The sequence below is a fragment of the Saccopteryx bilineata genome, chromosome 1 (assembly GCF_036850765.1).
Source record: "Saccopteryx bilineata isolate mSacBil1 chromosome 1, mSacBil1_pri_phased_curated, whole genome shotgun sequence".
Classification (NCBI taxonomy): Eukaryota; Metazoa; Chordata; class Mammalia; order Chiroptera; family Emballonuridae; genus Saccopteryx; species Saccopteryx bilineata.
This window is the reverse complement of record NC_089490.1, coordinates 91,550,771-91,563,435: the sequence shown is the minus strand read 5'-3', so window position 1 is coordinate 91,563,435 and position 12,665 is coordinate 91,550,771. Positions and strand designations below refer to the sequence as shown.

General features: G+C 39.5%; 1 protein-coding gene across 3 annotated transcripts in view; it reads left to right on the top strand.

Moving 5' to 3' along the window:
- HMGXB4 (HMG-box containing 4) overlaps positions 1 to 10,797 on the top strand; it is a 38,305-nt gene extending 27,508 nt beyond the window's left edge. For all 3 annotated transcript variants that reach the window (XM_066259794.1, XM_066259802.1, XM_066259809.1), the window contains 2 exons: positions 8,261 to 8,383; positions 8,879 to 10,797. In XM_066259794.1, coding sequence (XP_066115891.1) covers positions 8,261 to 8,383; positions 8,879 to 8,923 — 168 coding nt within the window. In that variant the 3' untranslated portion in view covers positions 8,924 to 10,797. The remainder of the gene's footprint in view (positions 1 to 8,260; positions 8,384 to 8,878) is intronic.
- The last annotated feature ends 1,868 nt before the right edge of the window (positions 10,798 to 12,665 follow it).

Below are 12,665 nucleotides of genomic sequence, written 5' to 3'. Positions count from 1 at the left end.
GCTGGGTCAAAAGGCAGTTTGATTTTTAATTTCTTGAGGAATCTCCATACTGTTTTCCACAGTGGCTGCACCAGTCTGCATTCCCACCAGCAGTGCAGGAGGATTCCCTTTTCTCCACATCCTCACCAGCACTTATTCAGTGTTGTTTTGTTGATGAGCGCCATTCTGACTGGTGTGAGGTGATATCTCATTGTGGTTTTAATTTGTATTTCTCTAATGCTTAGTGATGTTGAGCATTTTTTCATATGCCTATTGGCCATCTGTATGTCCTCTTTTGAGAAGTGTCTATTCATTTCTTTTGCCCATTTTTGGATTGGATTGTTTGTCTTCCTGGTATTAAGTTTTACAAGTTCTTTATAAATTTTGGTTGTTAACCCCTTATCAGATGCATTGTCAAATATATTCTCCCATTGTGTAGTTTGTCTTTTTATTCTGTTCTTATTGTCCTTAGCTGTGCAGAAGCTTTTTAGTTTGATAAAGTCCCATTTGTTTATCCTGTCTTTTATTTCACTTGCCTGTGGAGACAAATCGGCAAATATATTGCTGCGAGAGATGTCAGAGAGCTTACTGCCTATGTTTTCTTCACAGATGCTTATGGTTTTACGGCTAACATTTAAGTCTTTTATCCATTTTGAGTTTATTTTTGTGAATGGTGTAAGCTGGTGGTCTAGTTTCATTTTTTTGCAGGTAGCTGTCCAATTTTCCCAACACCATTTGTTGAAGAGGCTGTCTTTACTCCAATGTATGCTCTTACCTCTTTTGTCAAATATCAGTTGTCCATAAAAGTGTGGGTTTATTTCTGGGTTCTCAGTTCTGTTCCATTGATCTATATGCCTGTTCTTATGCCAGTACCAGGCTGTTTTGAGTATAATGGCCTTATAATGTAACTTGATATCTGGAAGTGTGATACCACCCACTTTATTCTTCCTTTTCAAGATTGCTGAGGCTATTCGTGTTCTCTTTTGGTTCCATATAAAGTTTTGGAATATGTGTTCTATATCTTTGAAGTAAGTCATTGGTATTTTAATCGATATTGCATTGAATTTATAAATTGCTTTGGGTAATAGACATTTTAATGATGTTTATTCTTCCTAACCATGAGCACGGAGTATGCTTCCACTTGTTTGTATCTTCCCTGATTTCTTTTATCAATGTTTTATAATTTTCTGAGTACAAGTCTTTAATCTTCCTGGTTAAATTTATTCCTAGGTACTTTTATTTTTTTTGGTTGCAATGGTAAAGGGGATTGATTACTTAATTTCTCTTTCTGACAGTTCATTGTTAGTGTATAAAAATGCCTCTGATTTCTGAGTATTAATTTTATATCCTGCCACCTTGCTGAATTCATTTATCAGGTCTAGTAGTTTTATGACTAAGACTTTAGGGTTTTCTATATACAATATCATATCATCTGCAAATAACAACAGTTTTACTACTTCTTTTCCAATTGGGATGCCTTTTATTTCTTTTTCTTGTCTGATTGCTATGTGGCTAGGACTTCCAGAACTATGTTGAGTAAGAGTGGTGAAAGGGGGCACCCCTGCCTTGTTTCTGATCTTAAGGGGATTGCTTTTAATTTTTGCCCATTGAGTATGATGTTGGCTGTGGGTTTGTCATAGATGGCCTTTATCATGTTGAGGTATGTTCCCTGTATTCCCACTTTGCTGAGACTTTTGATCATGAATGGGTGTTGGATTTTATCAAATGCCTTTTCTGCATCTATTGAAATTATCATGTGGTTTTTCTCCTTCCTTTTGTGTATGTGATGAATCACACTGATTGATTTGCAAATACTGCACTAGCCTTGCCTCCCAAGAATAAATCCCTCTTGATCATGGTGTATGATTTTTTTCATATATTGCTGGATCCGTTTTGCTAATATTTTGTTGAGGATTTTTGCATCTAAGTTCATCAGGGATATTGGCCTATAATTTTCTTTTTTTGTGTTGTCTTTGCCTGGTTTTGGAATCAGAATTATGCTTGCCTCATAAAAGGAGCTTGGAAGTCTTCCTTCCTCTTGAATTTTTTGAAATAGCTTGAGAAGGATAGGAGTTAGTTCTTTGAATATTTGGTAGAATTCACTTGTGAAGCCATCAAGCCCAGAACTTTTCTTTTTTGGGATTTTTTTTATAACTCCTTTGATCTCATTTGTTGTAATTGGTCTATTTAGGTTTTCTGATTTCCAGATTAATTATTGGAAGATTATATGTTTCAAGGAATTTGTCCATTTCATCTAGGTTGTCTAGTTTTTTGGCGTATAGTTCTTCATAATATTTTCTTACAATATTTTATATTTCTGTTGTGTCAGTTGTTATTTCTCCATTCGTTTCTAATTTTATTTATTTGAGTCCTCTCTCTCTTTTTATTGGTGAGTCTGGTTAAAGGTTCATCGATCTTGTTTAACTTTTCAGAGAACCAGCTCCTGGTTTCATTGATCCTCTGTATTGTTTCTTTAGCCTCTATGTCATTTATTTCTGCTCTGATCTTTATTATTTCCTTCCTTCTACTAGCTCTGGGCTTTTACTTGCTGTTCTTTTTCTAGTTCTTTTAGATACAGGGTCAAGTTGTTTATTTGAGCTTTGTCTAGCTTCTTGAGGTATGCCTGTAATGCTATGAATTTCCCTCTCAGGACTGCTTTTGCTGTGTCCCATAAATTTTGAGTTGATGTATGCTCATTATCGTTCGTTTCTAGGAATTTTTTAATTTCTTCTTTGATCTCATTGTTTACCCATTCGTTAATTAATAACATGCTATTTAGTTTTCAAGTGTTTGAGTATTTTTCAGTTTTTCTGTTATGGTTGATTTCTAGTTTCATGCCATTGTGATCAGAGAAAATGCTCGATATGATTTCAATCTTCTTAAATTTGTTGAGACCGCTTTTGTGCCCTACCATGTGGTCTATTCTAGAGAATGTACCACGAGCGCTTGAAAAGAATGTATATTCTGCTGTTTTAGGGTGAAAGGTTCTGAAGATATCTATTAAATCGAGTTGATCTAGTACGTCCTTTAAGTCTGCTGTTTGTTAATTTTCTTTCTTGAGGGTCTATCTAGTGATGTTAGTGGGGTATTGAAATCCCCTACTATTATAGTATTGCTATTGATCTCATCCTTGAAATCCATCAGTCTGCTTTATATATTTAGGTGCTCTATATTAGGTGCGTAGATATTTATAATGGTTATATCTTCCTGTTGGATTGCTCCCTTTATCATTATGTAGTGACCTTTTTTATCTCTAACAATAATCTTTGTTGTTGTTTTTTTTGTTTTTTGTATTTTTCCAAAGCTGGAAACGGGTATAGACAGTCAGACAGACTCCCGCATGCGCCCGACTGGGATCCACCCGGCACGCCCACCAGGGGGCGATGCTCTGCCCCTCCGGGGCTTCGCTCTGTTGCAACCAGAGCCACTCCAGCGCCTGGGGCAGAGGCCGAGGAGCCATCCCCAGCGCCCGGGCCATCTTTGCTCCAATGGAGCCTCGCTGCGGGAGGGGAAGAAAGAGACAGAGAGGAAGGAGAGGGGGAGGGGTGGAGAAGCAGATGGGCGATTCTCCTGTGTGCCCTGGCCGGGAATTGAACCCGGGACCCCTTGCACGCCTGGCCGACGCTCTACCACTGAGCCAACTGGCCAGTGCTAACAATAATCTTTGTTTTAAAGTTCATTTTGTCTGATATAAGTATTGCCACCCCAGCTTTTTTTTCATTTCCATTTGTGTGAAATTTTTTTTTTCATCCTTTTTATCTTCAGTCTATGTGCATCTTTTGTTTTAAGGTGTGTCTCTTGTAGACAGCATATGTATGGGTCCTGTTTTCTTATCCACGCAGCCACCCTATGTCTTTTGATCAGATCATTTAATCCATTTACATTTAAGGTTATTATTGATATGTAATTGTTTATTGCCATTTTATTCTTTAAAACTGTATTCCTCTTTTGCTATATTCTTTTTCTTCTTTGATCTGTTTACAACAGGCCCCTTAGCATTTCTTGCAGCCTTGGTTTGGTTGTAGTGAATTCCTTGAGTTTTTTTTTGTCTGGGAAGCTTTTTATTTCTCCTTCAATTTTAAATGATAGCCTTGCTGGATAAAGTAGTCTTGGTTGTAGGCTGTTGTTCTTCATTACTTTGAATATTTCTTGCCATTCCCTTCTGGCCTCAAGTGTTTCTGTTGAGAAGTCAGAAGTCATCCTTATGGGGGCTCCTCTGTAGGTGATAGTCTTCTTTTCTCTAGCAGCTTTTAATATTTTCTCTTTATCACTTAGCTTTGGTATTTTAATTATGATGTGTCTTGGTGTAGATTTCTTTGGGTTTCTCTTTAATGGAGTTCTCTGTGCTTCTTGAACATGTGAGATGTTTTCCTGCCTTAATTGAGGGAAGTTTTCATCTATGATATGTTTGAACAACGTCTCTATCCCTTGTTCTTTCTCTTCTTCTTCAGGAACCCCTATGATGCGAATGTTATTTCTCTTCATGTTGTCACAGAGCTCTCTTAGAGTTTCCTCAGACTTTTTCAGTCTCTTTTCTTTTTTCTGCTCTGCTTCCATGCCTTTATTTATCTCTTCCTCTAACTCGCTGATTTGATTCTCAGCTTCATCCATCCTGCTTTTAATTCCTTCCATTGTGGTTTTTATTTCTGATATTGTATTTGGCATTTTTGACTTTTTCTTTTTTATTATTTCAATGTCCTTTTTTATATTTGCTATCTCTTTATTTAGGTGTTCGTAATAACCATCTATTTTTGTTCTAATATCTTTGTGCATCCTAACAATCATTATTTTAAACTCTGCATCTGGTAATTTGGTTATATCTGATTCATTCAGGTCCTTTTCTGGAGATTTCTCTTAATTCATTTGTGTTGCATTTCTCTGCCTTCTCGTTTTCTCTGTGTAAAGGAAGGTTTTGGCCACTGGAGCCCACTAGGTGTGGCTTCTGTTCCCTAGCTATGGTCTGACTACAGGCCCGCCACCCCCTCTGCTGTTGCTGCCTAGGGCGTTTGGGTATGGGCGTTGTTGGTGCCTGCCCACTGGGGCTGTTGCTGTGGTTTCTGCCTCTCCTTCACGGGAGTGCAGAATTTAGTGGATTTTAATGTGTCTGCAGAATTGTGGACACATTTTTACTAATTGCAGAACACCTTCATTATCCTCAAAAGAAAGCCCCTTGCCATTGGCAATCATTTCCCATTGCCCTTCTACTCCACTTTTTCCAAGACTTTAACATTTGCATATATTCTCACAATTGTTCAATTTTCATATGCCACTTATACTATTATTTATTTTAAATTTTTATTTAAATATATCTGTCCATGCTTTCACAATGATATTCTCAATATCAAGAGTGTGATATTCTGAGGTTATTTTTCCTGATATACATCAAAATGGATGTCTATCAAATAATTAATTTTCACCTATCGCCTCACCTGTGGTGGCGCAGTGGATAAAGTGTCAACCTGGAAACGCAGAGGTTGCCGGTTCTAAACCCTGGGCTTGCCTGGTCAAGGCACATATGGGAGTTGATGCTTCCTGCTCCTCCCCCCTTTCTCTCTCTCTCTCTCTCTCTCTCTCTCTAATAAATAAATAAATAAATAAATAAAATATCTTAAATTTAATGTTCACCTATATGCCACCTGAAATTATATATTACACTTCTCTCTCTCTCTCTCTCTAATAAATAAATAAAAAAAATATCTTAAATTTAATGTTCACCTATATGCCACCTGAAATTATATATTACACTTCTCTCTCTCTCTCTAATAAATAAATAAAAAAAATATCTTAAACTTAATGTTCACCTATATGCCACCTGAAATTATATATTACACTTTAAGGAACGTTGATTTTGTACAATTTACAAAGAGTGAGTATCTGAAGCCTAATGAAGTGCAGTGACTAGTACACGTTTACACACGATTGGTGACAGAGCCCAGCCTGCCTCACCTGTGACCTGCCCTTGTTCTGGGGCTCTGCTGGCCGAGGCAGACTTATGAGGGAGAACTGAGAGAAGTGAGGGGGAGAGGCTTAGTGAGGGGCGCTGCTCTTCCACCTGGAGCAGAAAGGCTGGTGAGCTGGAGTTTGTCTCATGGAGACACTGGACAGAGACGTTCCCAACCAGGACAACCGTGTGCATCTGTTTCTCAACCTCGGGGTCTTCTGCAGAAATGCGTCAAAGGAGGCCGAGTAGGAACCCCACTCCCACTGTCACCAGGTCTTTTAGCTCTTTAATATATTAGGGTCTACATAAGGTTTTATTTGAGAAAGGGGTTTGCTGCTAAAATGATAAAAAAAACTGTAACATGCAGTGAACAAATTGGAGGAAGGCTGAACAGGAAAGCCACAGCCCAAATCTCAGGTCTTACTGGGTATTCTGAAGTGTCTATGCCTTGCTGTTCATGAAATGCAGGGAGGGCTTTTTGTTTATTTTGTTTTGTTAGTAATTTATTGATTTTAGGGAGAGAGGAAGGGGGAGAGAGAAACAGGAACATCAACCTGCTCCTGGATGTGCCCTGACAGGGTACCAAACCCACAACGTCTGTGCTTCAGGACTAAGCTCTAACCAGTGAAGCTATCCAGCCAGGGCAAGGCAGGCAGATTTTGAGTAGGGAGGGATGTGATCTAAGCTCTCCTGTGGTTTTCTCTGAGAATAGCTTCTATTTACATTGTGAGTAAAAGAGACCAGAACTGGGGAGAAGTGGTAACAGTAATCTAGTCTAGATATGACAGAGATTTGAATTAATCCAATATGTGTTTTTTGAGAGCTTACTGTATGTGAAATACCAGTAGTTATTGGGAGGCTATAAAAAGGATCAGGACATGGTTCCTGCCCTCAAGTTGCTTATTATCCATTAGAGTCAGCCATAAAATATTAGCTATAATTAACTGTAAGACAAAAGTAATGAACTATTACTAATTTGCTAATTTTCTTTGAATAGTTACTCAGCCAGTTTTGGGTCAGAGTGCTTTATATGGATTCTTTCAATTAATTCACACTGCAGCTTTGTGGGACAGAATTTTTGTTTCCCTTACTTTACAAAAGAAAAAACAGAGACTTAGGTTCATTAACTAGTTCTGTAGTTCATCTTCTGGGTGATGAAACAGGCTTGAATTTGTTGGTCAAGGACCATGCTCTTAATCGCTTCCTGTTCTGCCTCCCATGGAGGTGGGAGATGGGAGACATTGGATGGGAAAGGGTGGGGAAGAAGAGTTGGTAATGGCGAGGCCTTGAGACTAGGCAGTTGTATGAATGGTGGTGACTTCAGTAGAAAGGGTTGCTAGGGGGAGGGATAGCTTATTTCTCACTACAGTACCTTGAGATTGAGAAATATCCAAAATGAGACCTAGCAGGCAGCCAGAGATGCAGTTTTGAAGATGAAGATGTAATTACTGATATTTTGTGCACATACCATGTACCAGGCACACACCAAGAAATTCTATCTATTGTCTCGCTTAAGCCTTCTGTGCTACAGATGCTGTTAGTAGTCTGTTTTACAGGCACAGCATAATGAACAGCTTGCCCAGTACAGAAACAGTGAGTGGAATGGCCAGCTCCTCGCACCAGCAGTCCTGACCCAGAGCTCAGTCTCTAACGGACCCTGCTCTGCAGCCCCCGAGGTGATCAGCCTCACAGCGCTTCTGGTAGAAGTGAGCTGTACACTGCTGGGCCTCAAGGTTTATGGCCAGCAATCTTATTTCTTACCGCTTGAATCCCAGAGATATAGACAATATGAACTGTGTAAGATGTTAACATTTGAAAGGAGCCACGTCATGTTCTTTTTGAGATTGAACAGTGATAACACTGGCTATTAAAAGCCACATACATGGAGAAGTATGTGCATGTTTATATTCAGTGTTAATGTGTAGGGCTGTAGAAGTCTCACAGTTGCTGCATGTGAGCTGTATTTATGGTCTTTATAAGAAATATACTTTTGCATATCTGATCTCCACAAATCTTCTCAGCAGCTCTGCAGGGTAGGTACAGCACTTTTTACTATTCCTAAGTATAGGCTTTTTTTTTTTCTACTATTTATGACTGTCCCAAAGTCACATAGAGGGTAAGACGGGTAAGGAATATAGAAAAGAAAGCTAGGACTGTGTTGTAAAAGTTTTTCTTGTTAAACAACTTACAGAGTTATCAAAGCAAATACCTTCCATTTCTGCTGCAAATTTCCCAGAACTGCCTAAGACTCAAAGACTGTGAGGGAATCCGCCCCAACATGGGGGCAGCATCAGGAATGTGGTTCCAGTGACCCAACCCCTCTAATGCTCTCCCTTTCAGGGTATGGTGGCTGTGTCTGGCAGTTTGTCAGTGCTCCTGGACTCCATTATCTGTGCGCTTGGCCCCTTGGCGTGTCTGACCACACAACTACCTGAACTGAATGGCTGTCCTAAACAGGTCTTGGTGAGTTTGCCTTGGATTTCTGGGGCCAGAAGCCTTGAGAGCCAGAGAGGCCCTGTCTTCAAGAGCTCTGTCAGACACAAGGTCATAGGGCTTCCTGGCATCCAGAATATAGGCTCCCTCCATGTGTTGGCCCAGGAACGGGGTACTGTATTGTTGAATGCATGCCATGCTTTCAGTGAAACCAGAAAACTTGCCAAACCCCTAAAACAGCCCTGTGGAGAGAAGCAGTCCAGCCTTGAGGTACCACGACTCCTGAGTTTCCTGTTCTTCTACACAGGAAGGAAGTGCAGGAGTCTTCTGCTGCTTTTTTACTTGGATCATGGGCAGAATTAGCAGAGAAACTCCTAGCAAGCAGATGGCAGGATGCCATCTCCATTTCCCCCATTTTCTCAGACTCTGGAGTTTCTTTCTCATCTCTCCCCTGAACAAAGAAATGTCTGTCGAGGAACTAAGGTTTAGTACTCCTCAGTTAAACTTTGTCCCGTTCTTTTGCAGTCAAACACACTAGACAACATTGCTTACATCATGCCTGGACTGTGACAGCAGAGAATCCTGGGACAGACCTTCTTCTACCCCATTGCTGGTTTGTGTATATATGACTGTTCCCGACCCCTTCACTGGCCACTGGGTGTAGGTTTTAAATTTTTATATACATATATATTATATATAATGTACAGTATAAACATAGGACTGTAACTTACTTTGCTTTTAATAATTTTATGAAATGGCAGAGGTTTAACCAAGAAGAAACCTTGGCATGAATGTGAGCTTGGGATTCTTTCTTTTCCTGTGGTGGATAAATCTGCCTTAAAAATCAATGTAACTTGAGGGCTGGGGGTTTGTTCTGGGTGCCAGGTGCATCTCTTTATGGACAGCTAAAATGTGATTTTTTTTTCCCAAGCTCAGTTGTACCTCCAGACCCATCACTGACCATTTGCCTTACCTGTCTTACATTCTGAGATATAATAGGGAAGATAATGGGAAGTTGACAATTGACTGAAAGTACAAAGCCTTTCAACTTGAAGTCTCTTGGGTGAGAGCTGATAAAATCGTTCCCATCTTAGAGTTATTGCATTGGCTTAGGTAAACCTAGTTAGGGGTTCCTTCCAATTCCCACTATACAGGTGTCCATGTCTCAAAATTTATTGTGATCATTGGCAGCCTCAGTTGGGGCTAAGGAGTTTTGTAAGCCCTGGCAGCATAAAACACCTTGAAGAGGGGAAAGCTGTCCATGCCACCAGGTGGACTGCATATTGTGAGCTGACCCAGAATCTTTGGCCTGCAGAACGAAGAGCTGGTATCTTCCATGGGCAGCATTCACTTAGCCACCAGGGCCTCATGGGTTCTGGTTAGTTGCTTGATGGCTATGGAAGATGAACTTTGCCCAGCAGGATTCTTGGGTTTATCTTGTTGGCTCCCCTGGTGGGCAGATACAGTGTTCTGCATTCCACACTTAAGTGAATTGCAAAAAAAGTAGTTGATTCTCATGTAGGTTTATTTATGTGTGCGTGTGAATGTGTGTTTTAATTATGTGTATTTAACTCTTTAAACTCTCTTAGATTTTAATTTATCCTGTAAATTTCTGTATATATAATTTAATAACAAAGCCTCCACCAGCAACAGCATGTGGAAGATACAGATGTGTTAGTTCTCTCCCCTCCTTCCCCTGACCTTTTCTGAAAACTCCAGATCATCTGCATTTTAAGGTATTGTGCCTCAAAAATGAATCATTATGTCAAGATATAATTCTTTATAATTCAATAATGTCAAGAAAGTAAAATGAAAAAAGGAATGTTTCCATTCCCAGCTCCCTTGTTGCTGAAGAACCACTTTTGCTTCCTAGTTCTAAAGAAGACAGTTGAGTATGTCAGGGGTGTTTGTAAATGTGTGAGAGCCCCTGCCAAACAGCAGCTCAGAGGTCACTGCTCCCTTCCTCAGGCCAGATGGAGCTCGACAGCAGCAAGGGAGATATTTGAGGACAGCGCAGCCAGCCTGTGTCCTTCTCCCCACTAGTGTGGTCACGGGGCTGTGTTTCTTAAAGGGACTCCAGCCACTGAATGCCATTCTCAGCTCAAAGCAGTTTTGAGATTTAATTGGGAAACAGAAGGAAAGGGGAACGTTTGGGAACCAAAATCAAGAACAGAAATCTTTTTTTGATTTCGTGTGTTATAACCTGTACCATGCCTCATCTGTACCCATGGAAGCTTCCTGTTTGACACAGGGTATCAGGAGAGGCCTTGAAGAAAGGATTAGTACTGAAAGACATCATCCTACCATTGACATGTGTACACATTAATGAAATCCTGCTGAGGACCTGCTTTTTGTTTGTTTTTCTTTAAAATCCAATCCTATTGTATTTGTATTTAAAATTTGTACACATTTGTATAATAATCTGTACCTTGTGGTATTTGGTACTATTAGAGGAAAAACTTTGGATTCAGACCTTGCAGTTTTTATATCATTGTTTTATTTTGTTTTTTAAATAAATTCTAATGGTTTGATCCAAATTCCATTACAGTTGTATAAAGAAATAAAATTTTGTACTTATATTATTAAAAATCACATTTTTAATATTTACAGTCCAGTCTCAGCTATCTTTTCCCTGCTTCCAACCAAAGTTGCTCAGAAATTATAAAACCTGTCTTCACACTATATCCTACCACCATTTTCTTAAAAATCCTTCTGGAACAGAGGTCAAGTTTCTGATCTTATCCATTTTCTAACATACATCTTGCTCTGTTTCTATTAACTTTTACATTGTGGAGTCTCGTGTTTTCTCTTTTGCAAGTTACAAACCCAATGACTTGTTAAGTGTAACTCTGTTCGGTGGCAAATAAAATTGTATGTATGTTACTGTGTTCACCTAACTCAAGAAAATGTCAGTCTGTGTAAGGCTCACATCTGAATCATAGGCTTGGATATGCTCTGTTTTCCTGCTGTTCCAGTACTGTCCTGACTTAGCGTTATTGGATAATGCTTAGAAAGATTAAGTGACTTAATCTTTCTAAGCATCTAGGATCCCATCTGTAAAATAGTGCTACTGTCACTTCCCTGCCTCTAAGCCAGCTGCCAGCCAGGCTGACATGAATGTCTAGTAATATTGTGAACATTTAATATGTGGAGATTTGACATTTATTTCAAGGTGTAAAGGTTTCATTCCAAACATAAGATGTTAACAGTCATAAATAGTGAAATATGACTGAAAGGCTAACTTCTCATGGAGAGACAACAAGAAAGAAACCACCATATTGCTGAATGACTATTATAGAGAGTAATTTGCATATTTTATCTCAATCCTCCCAAAAACCTTATTAGTTCCCTTGACACATAAGGAGATATGTGCAGAAAAGTATCTTTCCTAAGGTTATACAGCTGGTAATTGGCAAAGCCAGAATAAGCACACTAGTACAGCCAACCCCAAAGCCTAAGCTCTCTTTGACCCCAAAGCCAAAGTTAAATTGTGTATGTAATTCATTAGAATCGTCCTACAGTACAGTATTAAGCAAATGTGATTATGGGAAAACTATCTGAGACCTATACACTATTCAAATATCATTTTGTCCTAGCTGGATTTTATGATACAGGTTTCATTTTCCTTGTCATGCTGTTGTCTTTAAACTTTGGAGGCAAATTATCTTGATTTTTATTTAACAGTACTTATACCATATTTCCCCATGTATAAGATGCACCCTTTTCCAAAAAATTTGGGGTCTAAATACTGGGTGCATCTTATACAATGGTTGTAGAAGTGTGGCCTTTCAAATGCCATAGATGGAACTGAGGATGAGGCAATATATGAAGACAGTGATTCATCATCAGACACAGATGAGGACAAGCTAACGGATGAGAGTTTTGACAGTGATGAGGAGTTGTATGAACTTTATGATGAATAAAACTTGAGTTCAATAACTTCATGTAATACATTTTTATTCAAATTTCAGGCCCCCAAATTAAGGTGCATCTTATACATGGGAGAGTCTTATACATGGGGAAATATGGTAATAGATAATACTGCATTAATACAATGTCAATCTGAAGGGACCTTTACATTTTTATCTTCAGAAAGACTTCTTTTTTTTTTTTGTATCTTTCCGAAGCTGGAAACTGGGAGGCAGTCAGACAGACTCCCGCATGCCCACCAGGGGGCGATGCTCCGCCCATCTGGGGCACCGCTCCGTTGCAACCAGAGCCATTCTAGCGCCTGAGGCAGAGGCCATGGAGCCATCCTCAGCACCCGGGCCAACTCCGCTCCAATGGAGCCCTGGCTGCAGGAGGGGAATAG